This window comes from Leptonychotes weddellii, chromosome 14 (assembly GCF_054177405.1).
Source record: "Leptonychotes weddellii isolate Sample4059 chromosome 14, ASM5417740v2, whole genome shotgun sequence".
In the NCBI taxonomy this organism is placed as follows: Eukaryota; Metazoa; Chordata; class Mammalia; order Carnivora; family Phocidae; genus Leptonychotes; species Leptonychotes weddellii.
In genome coordinates, this window is record NC_138382.1 from 75994776 (window position 1) to 76012144 (window position 17369).

At 50.3% G+C, this 17369-nt stretch overlaps 1 protein-coding gene across 6 annotated transcripts in view; it reads left to right on the forward strand.

The window, feature by feature from the left end:
- The window catches only part of NUP214 (nucleoporin 214), a 101002-nt gene extending 85273 nt beyond the window's left edge, over positions 1–15729 (forward strand). For 4 of the 6 annotated variants that reach the window (XM_081803774.1, XM_081803776.1, XM_081803777.1 and 1 more), the window contains exons 32-36: positions 6534–6686; positions 10892–11063; positions 12980–13119; positions 13949–13973; positions 14492–15729. In XM_081803774.1, the coding sequence (XP_081659900.1) occupies positions 6534–6686; positions 10892–11063; positions 12980–13119; positions 13949–13973; positions 14492–14525 (524 nt within the window). In that variant the 3' untranslated portion in view covers positions 14526–15729. The other 2 variants (XM_081803778.1, XM_081803779.1) reach the window with 2 other exon arrangements.
- The last annotated feature ends 1640 nt before the right edge of the window (positions 15730–17369 follow it).

The window sequence follows — 17369 nt, forward strand, 5'->3', positions numbered from 1 at the left end:
GGTGAATGTCTGTGCACTGAGCTCCTCCCCTCTTCTCTCCCAAGGCCCACATCGCTCTGTTTCTTAGGGTTGAAATGACTTGAAGTGAATGCAAGCGGACAGGCATAAATGAGAGCAGCAGAGCAAGCTGGGTGTGCTTGGAGAAGGAGCATCTGGATGTTCGTTGTGTAGTACTCTCTCTGAATTTGCTTTAAAATTCAGCTGCCACAGAGAAATGTTACCCAAAACTCAGAGCCTTCGTTATTTCTCATCTCTCACATTTCAAATGAAGCTGTATCGTTCTGCTGGCACTTTTTTTCCAGCTAATTTTTCAAATTCTTTGTTGATCTGTCTATTCGTGGTTAGAAATGAAAGAAATTTGGGTTGTTGTTGTTTTTTTTTTTTTAATCTGAAAAAAATAAAAAATCCTGCTGCAGATGGAGGCTGAGATGGGAAGTTGGGGGCCTGTCATCTTCATCTCTGCTTCCCTCGTTTACCACGCCGCACACGGAGCGTCTCTCGTCTGCTGTGCTAACACAAGATCCTCGAGAATCGGGAGCTAATGTTCTCAGACAGGACTGATACTGCCTTCACGGTTAAGGCTCATGCAGTTCTAAGCAGAGTTCTCTGTCCTGAGTCTCCAGAGTCACTGATCAGTTGTTTTGATGTCACTGTCCACCTAAGTAACACAGAAGGAAAGATTAGAGTCAAGAGACACAGACCTCTTCACTTGTGAAATTATATGAGCAGAAATTTTTGTTCTTTAGCTTTCAGTCTTCCAGGAGAAATTTAGAATCCTAGAATGAGGGACGCCTGGGTGGCTCAGTCAGTTAAGCGTCTGCCTTCAGCTCAGGTCATGATCCCCCACGTCCCTGCTGAGCAGGGAGCCTGCCTCTCCCTCTCCTGCTCTCCCTGTTTGTGCACCCTCTGTCAAATAAATAAATAAAACCTTAAAAAAAAAAAAAAAAGAACTCTAGAATGAAGGGATCCTAGAAACCGAATCTAGTACTTTTCAAAACACTTTCTACAGATGAACTTCTAAGCAGAATCCTGATGCGTAAAACAGGTAAAAATAGGTCTGCTTGGAAGTAGGGGTCAAGAACCAGAGATGCTGGGTGGTTTCCCCATCTACCCGCGCCCAGCTCTCAGCGTGGAACCGCAGAGCTCCATAGCACATACTTGGACAACAGGATCCTTGTGTGGCATTCTCTCCATTTTCCAATGAGGAAACAGACCCCGAATGGTGAGGTGATTTTAAGTGCCGGAAAGTGGCAGATCTAGGACTCTGCTAGTTCATACGTAGCCTACAGAACAGCATCTGGCGCAGAAGACGCACTTGGTAACATGCTACTTAGAAATGTGGGTTTCTCCCGTAGGTAGGTTACCATCTGTGAGACTGTGTTACTAACCAGTTTTGTTGAAACTTAAGTATGTCATACCCTTGTAAAATCCCCTTTCCTCCTGGCTGATTCATCTCCTAGGCCCTGGCTCTTACCTGTCAACGAATTGCCTTCTCTCGGTGGGGGACTGACGATGGCTTGCCCTGGCTCGTGAGAGCCAGCTGTGCACACCTCTCCAATTCTGCATCCGGTGACCTCGTGTTGGGCAGCCTGAACTCTGCCATTAGGCGAGTGTGTACCCCATAGGAATTGGACAACAGGGCAAGTCAGCGCTGCCCTCCTCCACCCCCAGTCCGTTGTTCACTGGCACAGCGTTTTTCTAATTCTTTAATTCCGGTTTAAAATTAAACCAGGTATTTTTATAGGATTATTCCAGATTCTTGATACCAGACACCTGCTGGTCTTCATTTTCCTAAACACTGGTTTTTATAAATCATCAGTTTACTTTTATGGTAAGAGAAGTTTCAGGTACAGAAAAGACTTAAACATTCTTTTGTTTTGAAAACTGAAGGTCTGATTCGATAGTGAAAGGGACAGGAGCCTCTGTAGCCCAGAGGACCAGGTGCAGGAGAAGGGGAAGAACGGTGGAGGAGAAGGAGCTAGAGGTCATCTGGGGACAGGCATTGTCCTCACCAGAACTAAGGATGCTTTCTGCGAACCACCGGGGACAGCCTCTTTCTCTTTGGGTGAATCTGCAGTATTTGACACTTTGAGCACAACGTCTTTCCTGGGCTGTATAGACCGACTCTCCTGGTTTCTCTTCCTGCCTTTCAAACGGTTCCTTCTCTCTGGCCTTGCAGGCATGTCCCCATTGTCGTCTGGATTATCACAGTAGTCTCCAGACTCCCCTCCCTGCTTCCAGCCTCCTCTCCTGGCATGTGGACATTCACACCAAGCTGAGTGTTTTTAACTCTGCTTTGCTTTTGCCTCTCCCTACGCAAAACCCCCGGCAGCTTCCCACCGACGTGAAGCCAGCTCCTCTGCTTGGAAGTCTGGGCCCTCCGTGAGCTGCCCCGCACACTTTTCTATTCCCCCAGCATGCTCCCTCTGCATTGGCCAGTTTGTCTGCTGGCCGTCCTTCGTACACGCGCCGCTCCTCTCTCCCCGCTTCAGTGCCAGGGCTCCCCTGCTCCCTCCACTCCACCCGCCAAACCCACCCTTCCTTTAAGGGTGAATGTAAGTCTACGCCAGCGTCTGGAATCCGGCAGCCCTTGTGTTCCATTCCTTCATGTGACATCAGGTGGAAGGGAACGGATCTTTATGGGCCACCTACTGTGCACCAGATGCTCCATTTAGGTGGGCTGGCCGCTTCTTACAACAGGACTTTTAGATGTGGCTGCCCCCATTTTACCAATAAGGAAATAGGCTCGGAGAAGGGACGTGGACTTACAGAGGTAGCAGCCGTAAAGTGGAGGAGCCAGGGTTTAATCCGAGTATGTTTCCAGAACTCTGATCCACCCCCTTGCCTCCTGAGATCTTCCTAGCCTTGCGACGGAGCACAGTTCCTCCCAGGTGTGTCTTGTCTGACAGCCCTCGGGCTCGTTCTCGGTGGCATCAAACATGCTCCCCTGCAGATAGAGGTCTGAGCACAGACTGAGCAGCCAGCAGTTTTCCCTTGTGACATGTGGGCTCCAGGCTGCCTGGTCCTGAAGCTGCCCTCTTCAGCCCTGAGAAGTCATTAGACCTCTGCCCTGATGGAGAAAGACCAGCCAGGAACACTGTTGCTGGGAGTTGGCATGTTCTTTATCCAGAAGCTCCCACCTCCTAAAGGTTTCTGCGCTCTCTGCCCCCAGGGACTACCTGAGATACACGGTTAACCCCTGGGGTCGCTTAAAATTCAGCACCACCCTACACTGTTACCTGTAAGGACTTACTGCCTCCTCGAGTCTTGTCCTAAGGACACTGGTTAGAACCATCCTCAGCACATCCTTTCTGTTCAGAGACCCGAAAGACATACTTGCATGAGGATAAAGAAGCCATTTGAGGACAATCTTGTGGGCCCCCAAGGCTCCCTCTACAACTGTTCTTTAAGAAAATGTCTTGGAAAGCATCCTGGGCCAGAGCTTCTTGAGGAACCCCCTTCTCAGTGCGTGTTAAATTCTAATAGGTGACTTTAGACCCGCAGAATGACATGAGACCTAGTCTCTGTGATAGTGTTTATATCAAATTTATATCAGGTATAATTTAATTGAAGTACGGTTGGACCCTGATGTCAGGTTAGGCAAGTGTTTTTTGCCAAATAAAAGACCCAGGAGGACCCATGTCGTGCCAGCAGGGGGAAGCCCAGAGCAGACGCCGGTTGTCCCTGGACTCGCCACCCCCGAGAGTAGAAGTGACCAGCCAGCTCTGTGAAGACAGGCTTTCTTCCAGCTGCCCTACCCACAAGCGAAGAGGCATCTCCTACGACGGCATAGTGTTCCAACAACCAAGATAACCCTCGTACTTGCCGTATTTTAAGAGCCAGGGACTGTGTTATTTTGGAGCTACTGGGAGAGAACCGAGAAGCACGTTGTTGACCGTGGAAACAGAGAAGCAGACCTCGTTTAATGCCACTTTGCTTCAGAGCCGCTTGAATAAATCCTAAAACATTTCAACATGCAGAGCTCCTCTTGAGACTGCGAACGAAAACTGTTACAACTTGACTGGTTTAACTCTCAGGATCTTTGCAAAATGAAAAGGATTACGTTTTCTGCCACTGATCTGCTCTGTGTCTTATATTGAACACAAGTGGGATGTAGTAGGAGGAAGAGTTAAAGAAACAGAGAGGGGAAGTTCTATTTCCTGAGGATCCGCCATTGGCCCAACTAGGCACTCTGCACATGTCAGCTCATCTGATCCTCACAGCAGCCGTGTGGATCCCCCCCTTGCTATCCTCATTTTGTCGCAGAAGAAACTGGGACTTGGGAAGGTGAAGTCCTTGCCTCTAGCTACTAGGTGTCCTGAGCCAGGACTGACTACAGAACACTCGTGCATTCCACTGTAACGCTCATGAGCATCTTCAGACAGAGGCGTCTCAAGGAGATGAAGGGGTAAAAAATGCCTGGAAACGTCTGTGTTCTCTGACTTCAGGCATTCCAGTCCCGGCATCATCCCGGTAAAATCATTTCACCTCTGTATCTCAGATTTCCCCCAAGAGGAGAGCTAGCCCCAGATCTCACACTTGAATTGATTTGCTATTTGGAATTTTTGCCGCGTTGGTACTAACAAAGTCAGAAAGTTGCAGCCCTCTGTTCCTGAGGTACCGAGTGAAGGAATGGCTGAGGAACCCATTTTTCATCTCCAGCGTCGAATGAATGTACTGTCCCTGAAAGAAGAAAACGTGGACTCCAAGCTGGCACACTGACGGAAAGCTCAGGCTGTTCGAGAGGACATTTTGGGGGCACCTGGGTGGCTCAGTCGGCTGAGCAGCTGCCTTCAGCTCAGGTCATGATCCCAGGGTCCTGGGATCGAGTCCCACATCGGGCTCCTTCCTCAGCGGGGAGCCTGCTTCTCCCTCTCTCACTCTGCCTGCCGCTCTGCCTACTTGTATTCTCTCTTTCTCTGTCAAATAAATAAATAAAATCTGTAAAAAAAAAAAAAAAAAAAAAAAGACATTTTGTAGGCTCTCCCTACAAATCCCTCTACAAAAGGGAGATGGATAATCCTGTGGTACCGCGTATAGGGGTGATGAAAAGGAGCTTGTGAACCCCTCCCGCCATCAGTGTCTGGTGCACTCCTAGCCGGCCTCTCAAACTGCTAGCAGGAGTTTCACAGAGCAGGTGACCATGTGGTGGCCTAGGGCTCTGTGTATTGGTGCCTAGAAATTCAAGGTGGTCATGTCCCTGAGATAAGGCTCTTCACTTCCTGGATCGTAGACCAAGAGCATTGCAACTGGAAGTATTGACAGTCACATCTCCCACGGGGGTGGGGCTGGTAGCGGAGCGAGATGGGGGGCCTTGGGATTGGCGGGTTAGTGGAGGACCACCTCTTCAAGCAACTGGACTTCGAGAGTGACTTGCTCCCCTCCATTCTCTCCATCACCTTCTCGGCGAGCACCTGATCGGCATGGGGGAAGACCCGCCCATGCAGATGCTTGCTCTTCTCACTTGGTGATGTGGCACACACACTCTCCATTACCCACCGGGAGCATCCAGTCAGCGCCCAGCTTATGCCTGTGCCTTTGGGCCTAGACCCCGTTTCGGGACAGCTTCTCCCTGCCTTCTTTGGGTGCAAACTTACTTTAATAAAACCCATCCAAACACGGTGGGGAAGTGTGAGTTGTCCCTCCCCTCTCCCCCAAAAAAGGGTGAAAGAAAAATTCCTGCTAATGTGCTGTTTGTGTTCCCAAGTGCTTCTGTGTATATGGTTCTGGCTACTTATGTGTGTTACCAGTCAGATTTGCATTTCTTATAACCGACAAAACACTTCTTACCCGTCTTGGTTTTTAGGAGTTAGTTGCCTTTATTCCTTTCAGTCGTGGTATGGCTTCAGTGTGTAGAGGGAGTGACCCACCTAGATAAGCATCTGAAAGGTCAAGGGCTTCACTGAACCGCTTAGGAAAAGGAAATCAGACTGGAAGTCTTGCTGCCTCTTAACGTTATTCAGAACATCTCTGGCTCCCCTCAGATCAGAGTTAGGAGCATCATGGTTTTTCTTGTTTCACTGCCATTCCCTGAGCAGATCGGGCAACAGCAGACCATGTTCAACCTGACTGTAAAAGCAGGAAGCTGGAAGCCATTAAGCTTGCTTCGGATTTGCTCTGACTTTATTTTCTCTAGCTCGACAAAACGTGAAGTTGGTTTTCGTGTGAGGAGATGAATGAAACCGAGCCCTCTTCTTCAGAAGAAAACCATCTCGCGGGAAGCTGGTGGATAGACGTGATACGTGCGGGAGCACAGACACGTTTCTGCAAAGGAGCCTCTTCACTGGGCCCTGCTGCAGCTCCCCTGTATGGTGTGCCCGTAGAACCTGGAGCCTGGGCTCCCAGCGATTAAGAACTTGTCATCAACATGCAGGCAAATCACAGGAGGTGTTCACCATAGCTCGGCTCCCTTGAATTCCAGACTTGTCACTTGCTTCTCCTCAAACACCTAGTTGCAGTTTCTTTTCTGTTCAAAGTAGATAAGGACATTTTTCTACCTCTGATCTCCCTCAACATGTTCCCCCTTTCTTTAGATACCTCTAATCTATTCGGAAACAGTGGGGCCAAGACATTTGGTGGATTTGCCAGCTCATCGTTTGGAGAGCAGAAACCTGCTGGCACTTTCAGCTCTGGAGGAGGAAGTGTGGCATCCCAAGGCTTCGGGTTTTCTACTCCAAATAAAACAGGTACTCTGATACTTATTAGCTGTGGTTTATTTTTAGATGGATATTACATATGTGTAGATACCTGGAAGGAGATGTCTCTAGGGCGGCTCTCAAGAGAGTAGCATTGGAGTATAGATGAAGTGACTTTTTCTCCCCAATTCATTTTTATATTTACTGAGCATCTACTGTATTCCTAGCACTGTTCTAGGTCTCCAAGACATGTTAAAAGCAAGAATGTAAATACTCAGCAAGTGCAGAGCATCCAAAATAAGGGAACATACAAGACAGTGATAACTAAAATATAAACAAGAAAACACCAGAGTCAGAGAAGAGCTTGAGTTCCATTCGTGGTCATGGGCAAGACAGGTGGTCTGCTTAGTTTTTATGTCTTTTTGATTTGTCCTCTTTCTCAAGTCACTTTTTTTTTTTTTTTAACTTTTGAGCATAACATACATAAATATATTACATATACATGTTCCCATACAACATCCACTTACTGTAAGTACACAGCACAGTTACTTCTCGTGAGGAGAACACGCCGGTGGGATCAAGAGTAAAGAGTACCACCAGCACTACTTCTTATCCCAGCATTACTTGTAAAGTATACATTTGGGAACAGTGTGACTTCTCTGTGATCATATACGACGTTTATAATTTAAGAATTTAAGGAACAATACATGTTTCGATACACAAACATATTTCAGTTCTGTCAACTGCCTCTCTGTCCTCTTTCTGTCTCAGATCTACAGAGGGTCTGCATTCCTGCCCCTGTTGCATGGAAAATTGTGTGAAAAAACTTTTTTCCCCCAAAAAAAGATCAATGGCAGAGTTTGAGAGGATGTTTGCAGAGAAAGGAGTTCTTTAAAGCAGACTCCCCAAGGGGGAGCAGTCAGGATGCTAGTCCCTCGGGTGTTTGGGAGCCTTTGAAATTATGTGAATTCCAGAGGAAAGACCCTACCGAGGACCAGATGCGTAGGTGGCTCTGACTTAGGACCGCCCCACATTCCATGCCTGGAATCCCACCTTCTAGAACCTAAATTGCTGTGGTTTCCATGCACTGTGTTCCATTACTCAGACCTGTGGCTCGGGTGGCTTAGTCTTTGGCTTCCAGTTTTTGATTCTTCCTAGAATTTAAAATGCACTAGACATGAGCATTGCAGCTTTATTTTGCCCCCAGCCTTCCTCACAGTGAAGGATTTAAAAATGAAAAGGTTACAAAGCTCTGGGGCCTAGTTAACAAAGCAAACATTTGACTAAGAAATTTTAATTCATTAATCATCGAGGCTTAATTTATTTTTTTTTTTTAAGGAACTGGATAATGGTTTGTTAGTTTTGGTTTTTGGTTTTTGGTGGTTTTTTTTTTTGATTCATGTGGTTTTTTAATATGTTGTTCTTTATCCTGGAATCAGGTCCCAATTGACTTTGAGAATCTTATGCTTTTATTTTTTTAGTCTTAGAGAAAATGTATCCTCCTACCTTTCAGAATACTTTTCCTGTTTGATTGTTTGCCCCATGAAATCCCTCAGGGTGAAGACCGAGAAAGCTACAAGGGATGAATGAACCGGTAGCCACAAGGGTGACAGTGAGGGTGGAGGCAGCCCGTGTCCTGTGCTTCCGGCACTTTGGCTCTCGCTGCAGGATTCATGGCAGTTCTCCTGCTGTAGAAGGAGGTGCCACAGAGTCCTGAGCATAAGGAAAGGGTGCTTTAAATAAAGGAGTCATCCTTCCTGCCCAGGCAGTGCAAATGCCTAAGACATCACGATTGGCATTTTGCTTAAATACCGATGTTAGATGGACCATTTTTGATGGGTTTTGGAAAGTTCCAGAAGTGTCCATCCTCCCTCAGTACAGTTGCTTTAGGAAATAGTAGTGCTGGAGATTACTTTTGCGGGGACAGAGGTGGGCTCAGACCACTGTGCCCAGCCCATCGGGCTCACCCCAGTTGTGGTGGAGGGAGGCAGGCTGACCCATGCAGTTAGGGAGTAGGTGCTCTCTTGAGTCACTCAGCCCAGCGCTACCACGATCAGCTGGCTGAACTTGGGCAGATACATTCTCGGAGCCCGTTCCCTCACCTGCAAGGTAGGCTCCCCGGGTGGACGGCGGGGGTTAAGGCAGAGTGTTGTGCAAGCAGCTGGTGCCGTGCCTGGCACGCAGGGGGCCCTCAGTAAGTCAGGTATTTTATTATCATTGATAGCGAATTTCTCTTTCTTCTGGAGAAGAAAATCATGAAAATGTAGCATCTAATAAAATCAAATCCTTCCTAGCGTCAGGAGTGGGTTGCCGGTCTCCAAAAAATAATACCAGAGTGACCATTTTCCTCCTGTTTCACTTAGCTATGACCTGGGTTTGTTGTTCGGGGACATATTGTATGTGTGTGTGTATGTTGTGTATGTCAGTGTAGTGTGTATGTGGTGTGTGTGTGTATATGTGGGGTGTGTATGTGAGGGTAGATGTGTATGCGTTGTGTGGGTGTGGTGTGTGTCCATGTGGGGGCGAGGGGTGGCACATGTGTGTGTGCGCATGTTTAATCTCCTCTCCCCTGTCCAGTTTACTTTCTTTCTGTATCACTGTGACTTCTCATTTTTCACTCACCCTCCATCAAGAAGTCGGAGTAATATTGTGCACAAGGCACCAGGTCCAGCTGCGTGTGTCTAGGAAGAAAGTGTAACTAGATCTGTGATCGGTTGTAAATAATTCAGCTGCAAGGGTTTTTTAGCACTTTTTTTTTTTTTCCAGTCTCTTATATTTGTAACCCGGCAGTCTCCATTATCATGGCTTGGAATTTCACTCAAGGTTTGAAAATCTAGAATGTTAACCCAAACATGAGCCTTAGCAAAAATTATCTTCACTAGCAATGATAAGCACGTGACTGAATCACAAGATAACAAATAACGAAAGAATTCAGCTAACAGCTTTTCCTACCCAGAGTCTGATCTTTCCTGATTCAGGTAGCAGAAGCTTGTGGTGTGATTATGCTTATGTAAGAAGGCCTGATTCGTGCCTCTGACAGCGGGACTCACTTTCCGCAAGGGGCAAGAATAGCGTCCCTGGCGCCTCTTTCCTTGTGCCGAAGCCACTGTCGTTCCCTTTAGCACGTGGCTCCTTAAGCCAGTACTCATTTTAAGAAATACTCCTTTCTAGAGCACATTTCTTACACCAGTTTAGTCCATTCTGTTCAATGGACACTCACTGAGGGTCCCAGCTCATAGCCTAAAATGATGTACACAGGATCTTGGGGTTTGAGAACCCCCTCAGGAGCACGAGGGATAGAGAAGGATGGCCAGCCTTCCCGCCCGGTGGGCATCTCTGCCAATCTGAGGAGGCCGCCTCGGCGCACCTGACCGTCAGCACGATGGCCTGTGCGTGTGCCTGCCCCCCGCCCCCCCGCCCCTGTTCACGTGAGCAGCAGGGGACGTCAAGGGCTCTGGTGGCTCTCCTCAGGACTGATGGATTGTTTTATCACATTTATCCAGCAGCCTTCCTCCAGAGAGCAAATTTGGTGTGCTTTTTTATTGAGGAGTAGCTCCTGACTGCAGAGAGAAAGCATTTGTAAGAAATTCTGTGCAGAGAGACTGTGGAGAGAGACGTGAGAGCCATAAGGCTTTAAATAAATAAAAAGCCCCTGGCTGAGCACCAGTGCCGTGCGCCTCTCCATCTCTTCTGTAACCCAGTTCATAGGTTCTCCCTGAGAGGACACTTTGAGCCTCTGGCTTTATAATGTGTGTTTTCACGCAGCTGGAAGCCTAGCCTGTGTCGTGATAGTAGCAACATCTGTCATCTTTGACACCTGGCCGGGATCGGCGTTTCCGAGAATGCTTTTTCAGCGAGGAGCCTCAGAACAGCGCAGTGGGGCTGGGAAGGGGTCAGAAATGCGCCAGGCTGGTTCTTGGTTCTTGGTGACAATCTGATGCCACGAGACTGGGAGCAGACACTTCCAGCTTGTGCATGGGAGGGCTCGAGGGTCTCACATACAAACACGGGGTCTGCTGGGTTCTTAGGGCTTCAAGGAGCTCCCCTGGTGGACACGACCCCTCTGCTAGCAGTGGAGGGGGTGGTTCGGTATTTAGAACGGCTTTCGCCCCCAGTCACAGTTTTTTGAATTTGAATTTCTAACCTGTTTTCCCCGTTTTCCTTCCTCTTTTGATTTGGTTTCTCACCGCTCATTGTCTTCTCTTCCTGTCTCCTTTCTTTTTCCCTGTTTGTTTGTTTGCCTCTGTTTTGCTCAGGTGGCTTCGGTGCTGCTCCAGTGTTTGGCAGCCCTCCTACTTTTGGGGGATCCCCTGGGTTTGGAGGGGTGCCAGCATTCGGTTCAGCCCCAGCCTTTACAAGCCCTCTGGGCTCGACGGGAGGCAAAGTGTTCGGAGAGGGTACTGCGGCTGCCAGCGCGGGAGGATTCGGGTAAGCCCCCCGGGGAGGGACCTGGGGACGGCCGAAAGCACGGGGCCCGGTCCTCCTGGCTTGGAAAGACCGTTCTTGCGTTTTCCCTAGTCTTGACTGAGCGGAGCCCCCCTCCCTCAAAACCCACGAACAAGTCAGTCCACGATGCCTCTTCCTCCCTGGGGAAGGCCCCACTTCTTCCAGGCCAGACTCTGTCGAGCGTGCGGGTGGACACCGGCTGTGTTGCCATCGCCCGCAAGCATAGAGTACTGGTTGGCGGGCCCCTGTTCTCCTGGTGGAACTAAAGGACGATTCAAGGGAAGTCCTGTCCTGGCTACTTTAGAGCCGGGCCTGCCCCTTGTGTGGTGACTTCGGTCAGGGGATTCAAGATGAAGAGTTTCCGCCACATTCTTTCCTCTTGGGACTGTTGTGTCGTCGACCCATTGTCCTTGAGCAAACCACTCCTCATGTCCCTCGTTCCACTCGTGACCCCCAGAGTGGGTATTCGGTTCACAGTCCCAGGGCCACTGGGCACTGACTGGGCCCCCTGCACATTTCAGAGTCTCCGTGACTGCTCAGCTTTCAAAGCTGCCCTGACCGCCTCGTGCACATCCTCCCTTGAAAACGCCATACTAGGGATTGGCTTTTAAGGGCCCCAGAAATTCAGTCTGGTTGCCAAAACCTCAAGGAGAAAATAAATAGCCTTCACCACACCACAAAGTCCTGATAAAATGTCTGTGGTGATGACTACAAAGTGCCTCGTTCAGAGAACATATTAGCATCTGAAGTCACCGTCTGGTGGACCTGGCCCTGGGTGCAGGACATGGGGTGCGTAAAAGCTCAAAACGCGGGGAGGGGGTGGGAACTTTGTTTGGGGGAATGATCAGGGTACTTAGGGTGAGTCTTGGCGAGGTGATAGCATCTTTATCTTGAAAGTAAACTAAAGTATGTTTTTACTCATACCCTTTCCCTCCCCATGAAAGATGCTGGTGCGGAAATGCTGGCAAATTTCCAGAAAGTGAGCGAGTTGATAGATTGCTTCCTGGATTTCATGTAGAGACTAATGGTTCTTTTAAGTTTCCCCCAGGAAACCCCAAGAATTAAAGTTAAGGAAAGCTTTTAAAGGAGAGTTGGGACCAACTTTAACTAGCATTCTTGGCAGGTTCCAATGGACACTGATGTCTCCAGTGACCAGCCAGCACAGAGTCCTGCAGAGTTGGAGGGTTTGGGTTGACTGGGAATCTTGAAGTTTATTTATCTATTTGAAACCTGCTATTTTCTTTACCAGTAGAAAAGTGTCATATTCTGCCTTGGTGGGGGGGTTCACCCACATAAATCAAATGTACAAATAGAGCAAAAGTTAGTAGTGTAATATCAGAAGCCCATCGCCTTTCCCCAGGTCCCTGATCTGCCCCTGACAGATGTCTGAGGAGCTCCCACTGTTCTTGGGAGACCCGGAGCAGGGGTAGGAATAGAGCAGGACCAGTCAGGACCGCTCCAAGAGTCTGCTTCCAGAAGACCCCTCATCTTGTTGTGAAAAGTCAGTAGATCAAGATCCAGAGAGGAGCTGAAGACCAATAACTGGGGGAAGAAGGTTGTCGATAAAAGAGAAATGCTAAAATGATGGAACGAAATCCGAGAATTACTGGAGATAGAGCAAAAAGTGTAGTGCTGCTCGATTTCCAGATGTCCTGGAATTTCCAGACAGTGGAGAAAAGCTAACACCCTGGACTGGTTGGTTTTCGTATCGAGTTCCTGTCCTCTTCCTTCCCAAAGCTGAGATTTGCTCTGGGCTCTAGCCTGCTCTTTCTGAGAGGCCACTACTTTGAACCAAGCATGTCCCCTCGATTCGTGTGTGGCGGGCAGGCCAAGGCCTCCGGGCAGCAGGTGCCTGTGTGGCCATGCCAACCACCAGCTGCTTTCTCCCTGGAACCTAGGTTTGGGAGCAGCAGCAACACCACATCCTTCGGCACCCTCGCAAGTCAGAATGCTCCGACTTTCGGATCACTGTCCCAACAGACCTCTGGTTTTGGGACCCAGAGCGGGGGATTCTCTGGCTTTGGATCGAGCGGAGGAGGTAGGTGGCCAGACATGTTTCCCTCACCGTAGTCCCTCCTGCCTTCTCCTTAGTAAACGCCTTCCGCCGCTTCTGCACCCAAAGAAATGAGTGATTTTTACCTGGCGATTCAGTTTAGTATTTTGAAGGCTGAAAGTGGGTGAAAGACAAAATGTTCTTCTTAGGCTTTAATTAGATGTGTAACGTTGTGCCATTTCTTACCAAAGACAGACACGACTGCCTTGATTTTCCTCTCAAGACAAGTACCCAAAATAAAAATTGTCTTACTAGACCTTGGTTTAAAAATCCAAGGCGGCAAATGCCAACAATAAGATGTAGAGACTTGATGAAATGTCTTTGATTTGTTGCACCCTCGCTTCTTCAGATAGTGGAATACGTATGCTCTGCTTTTTATCCCTACAACACATTTATGAGGCGCAGAAGCCAGGCATCGTTGTTGTTTTACAAATGAAGACAAAAACCCCATGGGGCCCATTTGCCCAAAGGGCCAGAGACTGAGCCACAGAGCCGGGCCTAGAACCCAAGTGTCTTGCTTCTCCCAAGAAGCAGCAAGTGGATGAAAAGAGAAAAATATGATTTCGTAATGAAGGGGGTCCGTGTAGCCCCGGGGCAGCTGAGTGGGAGGTGCCATGCCAGGGACCCACTGCCCAAAGTGGGCGCCGGGGAGGGAAGAACCCTGAAATACCAACAAGTCCCCTCACCTTCCCTGTCCCACCCAGCGGGGCTCTCCACGGGGAGTGAAGGGAGGGACACGGTGGGGCCTGGGACACACCTCCGCCTCTCGAGTGTGTGCGCGCTCACTTCACTCCGCCCTTCCCATCTTTTTCAGGATTCAGCTTTGGATCATCCAACTCGTAAGTATCCACCTCCAGTTTCCAGCCATTAAATAAGGAGGGAGGAGTGTGTGGTATGTGAAAACATTACACTACTAACTTTTGCTCTATTTGTACATTTGATCCGTTTTTCCTGTTTTATAAGCTTGTCCTGGAAGCATGGGGTTCAGCGGCAGGTTTTGGGTTTCGTGCACCTGCTGATCTCAGCGGAGTATAGCAGGAGGTGCCCAGCCTGGTCTCCTCGAGGGCCACGCGTCAGAGAGAGGAGTGTGCCTTCTGATGAACAAAGGCTGGAGGGCGGGACCCTAGAGATGCTGTTCCTTAGTTCCCTGTTAGTGTCTCAGAAGCTTCGTGCTGCCCGCAGACCTCCAGGCCCATCACCAAGCTTACATTTTGATCCTCACTCTGTGCTGCTGTGTGGAATTGCATGACATTAAAAATTCAGAGTCCCGAATTCGGCCCACAGGCAGTTGCATGAGCCCCGAAGCCCTTCCTCAGAGCCGGCGCTGATCTGCCTCTCTCCCGGCGCTTCCTTGCAGGTCTGTCCAGGGCTTTGGTGGCTGGAGAAGCTGAGTGGGTGTCGGTGTTCTTTCAGTTCCTGTGACCAACTACATTCTCAGCTCCTCTTCGCTGAGCCACACTGGAGCAGTCCTTTCCCGTGAACATTCGCACTGAAACACACACCCAGAAAGAAACAGCAGAAACCAAAACTCTATAGAGATGCTTGATCGCTTGTTTGTTTTATTTTCGATTTCGTGTTGGTTGTCGTGCCCCCCCACCCCCACCGTCGGTCCCCCACTATTAAACTCTGGTCTGTTTCCATGCTGAATGTATGTGGGTTATGTCAGGTCACAGCCTGGGAGAGAGGTTTCCTCATCGCTGTGGCTCTGAGAAACCTTCCTGGCCTTCCGTCAGCCAGCAGTGTATGTCTTCAAGGATGGTACCAGAAGTTGGCAGTGTAGGAGACGGATGCACGCAGAGGGTGGGCAGGAGCTTCTCCCATGACCCGCTCTCCTCGGGCCTAGGCCCTTGCCCAGGGAGGAGGTGGAGTGCTGGCCAGGCACCTTTTTGAGGCCGTAACTTGGTATCTCCTTTTCGTGTCCTTGCTGCTGTTGGGTATCAGGACCCTCAAGGCACCAGCCTTGTGATTGGGTGGAGGGCCAGGAACTCCCTCACGCGGGCATCAGCTGAGTTTCAGAAGAGCTCGTGGCACCTTAAATGGAGGTACAGGTGGCCGTGAGACGAGCATGGAAAAGAGGCCAGTGGGCGCTGATGACAGGGACGCTGCCCTTGGACCAGCCCCATCAGCTCTGCTTGGTTTGTCTCTGGGGGCTGTGTGTCCCACGGCTGATTTCTTCGACTCTGGAGAGGCGTGATGGAGAAGAGCGTCTTTATCTCCAGTGACCGTGACGTTGGTCACCACGCCTGGCCCGTTGCCTGTGAACCGCAGTGCAGATAACCCTGAGGCAGGCCTGGAGCCGAGCCGACACCATAGTCACGTGCTTGCTGGCATGGCGGAAGGACCCCAACTTCAGTCTTATCAAAGCACGTGAAGTGCAGTAGCTTTCAGGTCTGGGCATGTTCCACTTTTTGGGCCTGTGGTGTCCTAGGCAGTTGCCGACAGACAAGGACTGCCTCACATCCCCGTCGGGCAGGGATGCGACCGTGCATTGGCTCGGGTCGTGGCAGGGGAGGGCCAGGAAGGGTTGTTTAGAGTTTTACATATTGGAAAGTTCTATTTTAAAATGTTTTAATAAAAGTTTTCCATGTGACTGTATCTGTCCCGTGACAGCCAGTGTGGTCTCGCTGGTTCCGTGGGGGCGGGGCCCCTGCGCCACAGCCCGCGCTGCCGTCCCCCTCTGCGACACTGGCCTGGAGGTTCTGTGTGAAGTACAGGCCCTCGAGCCCCAGTCCTGCAGTCTGTGACTTGGTAGGCCTGAAATTGGACGCCCCCAGGGCGTTGGGCTCCCTGGTTCTTAGGCCCCTCAGAAGAGGAGTGTCATCGTGTGGCACTGTTGGGTTTCAGGAACCCCAAACCAGAATTAGGTCCCCATGCGGCAGGAGAAAAGAGTAGGGGTCTGTCTGTGCCTCCTGTCAGTCAGGGCATCTGCCTCTCAGAGAGCTTTGACTTGAGCTGCTTAACACGTACCCGTTTGGGTCCTTGTGGAACTAAAGAGCCTGTCTGCCCCTGCTCTCACACGAGGCCCCCTGAACTGTGGAGCAGGGGACAGTCCCCACGACATCCACACAGCCAGACGTGGGACTTGTTCCGCCTGCCCGTGCTCCGTAGTTCACACGGGCCATCTAGAGACCGCAGGCACTCAGATCCCTGGGAGAAGCTCCCGATGGAGGGCCCGGCTTTGAGGGAGGCGAGGCGATGAGAGCGGACTCTGCCTCAGCGTGTCATCCGGCCGACTGGCACCCACACTGAGCCAGTCTCCTGCCTTCCTGTTTCCCCCCTGAGGCTCTTTTTTATAAATAGAAGCTGGTTCGGCCTAAACCCTTGACCTCGAATTCTCTGCGTTAATCCTCCACAGAGGTGGCATGTGACATCTCTCCATAAGGCTGTATCAGCTGTGCCCGACCCGATAACGCCCCCGCCGCTCACTGTCAGCAGAGGAATGCCCTGCTGGTGCCCCGGCCCCTCTGCCTTCCTTTCCTGGGGTCGATTACACTGGTAGGTGGCCAGGGTCATCTCTGGAGCTTGGCTGTGTGCATCCACTGAAACCCGAGCTCCCAGGGGCGTGAGCCCTTCCTGAAGAGGGACAGGAGTGTGGGGCCCGGGTCCCCCTGAGGGGAAGGGACCACAGGGGCTGCTCAGGCCCACGAGGAGGCCTACCCGCTCCTGCAGCACAGTGAGCTGCGGCGGGCAGGTGGGCAGCCTCGCTGGCCCAATTTCTATTTCTGCTGGTGTGGCACAGGAAAGGCAGGAAGGAAAAAGGGAGGACAGTTTAATGAGCGAGGTTGTGTTTTGTTTGGCTTTTCCAGACACAAATGTCCTATGTTCGTAATTGGTGCTTCAGATGGCAACACCGATGGAGGCCAGAAAATGGGTTTCTCAGGGACAGAAGAACCCGAATAACAAAATAGGTGTGCGTGCAAGTCCCCTTGTATGTTGATGTGGCTGTGAAGTCCTCGAGACCTGAGGCAGAGGTCCCCTCGGTGTCGTCCTCCTGTTTGTGTTGAGCATCCAGCGCTTGCCCTCAGCTTTGCTCTCCGTTCTGGCAACGTCCAGAGAAGTTTCTAGGTCAGGTCTTTGGCGCTGCAGGAAGAGTATGGACTTAGTAGGCTGACCTGATCCTAACCCTCACGGGCCCTGTCACCAGAAGCAGGAGAGGACTGTGGCCTCCTGGTGTCCCGAGGGCCTTTCCCTCGCTGGTGATGGAGATGGGAAGGCCGGTCTCGCAGGGGGTCTCG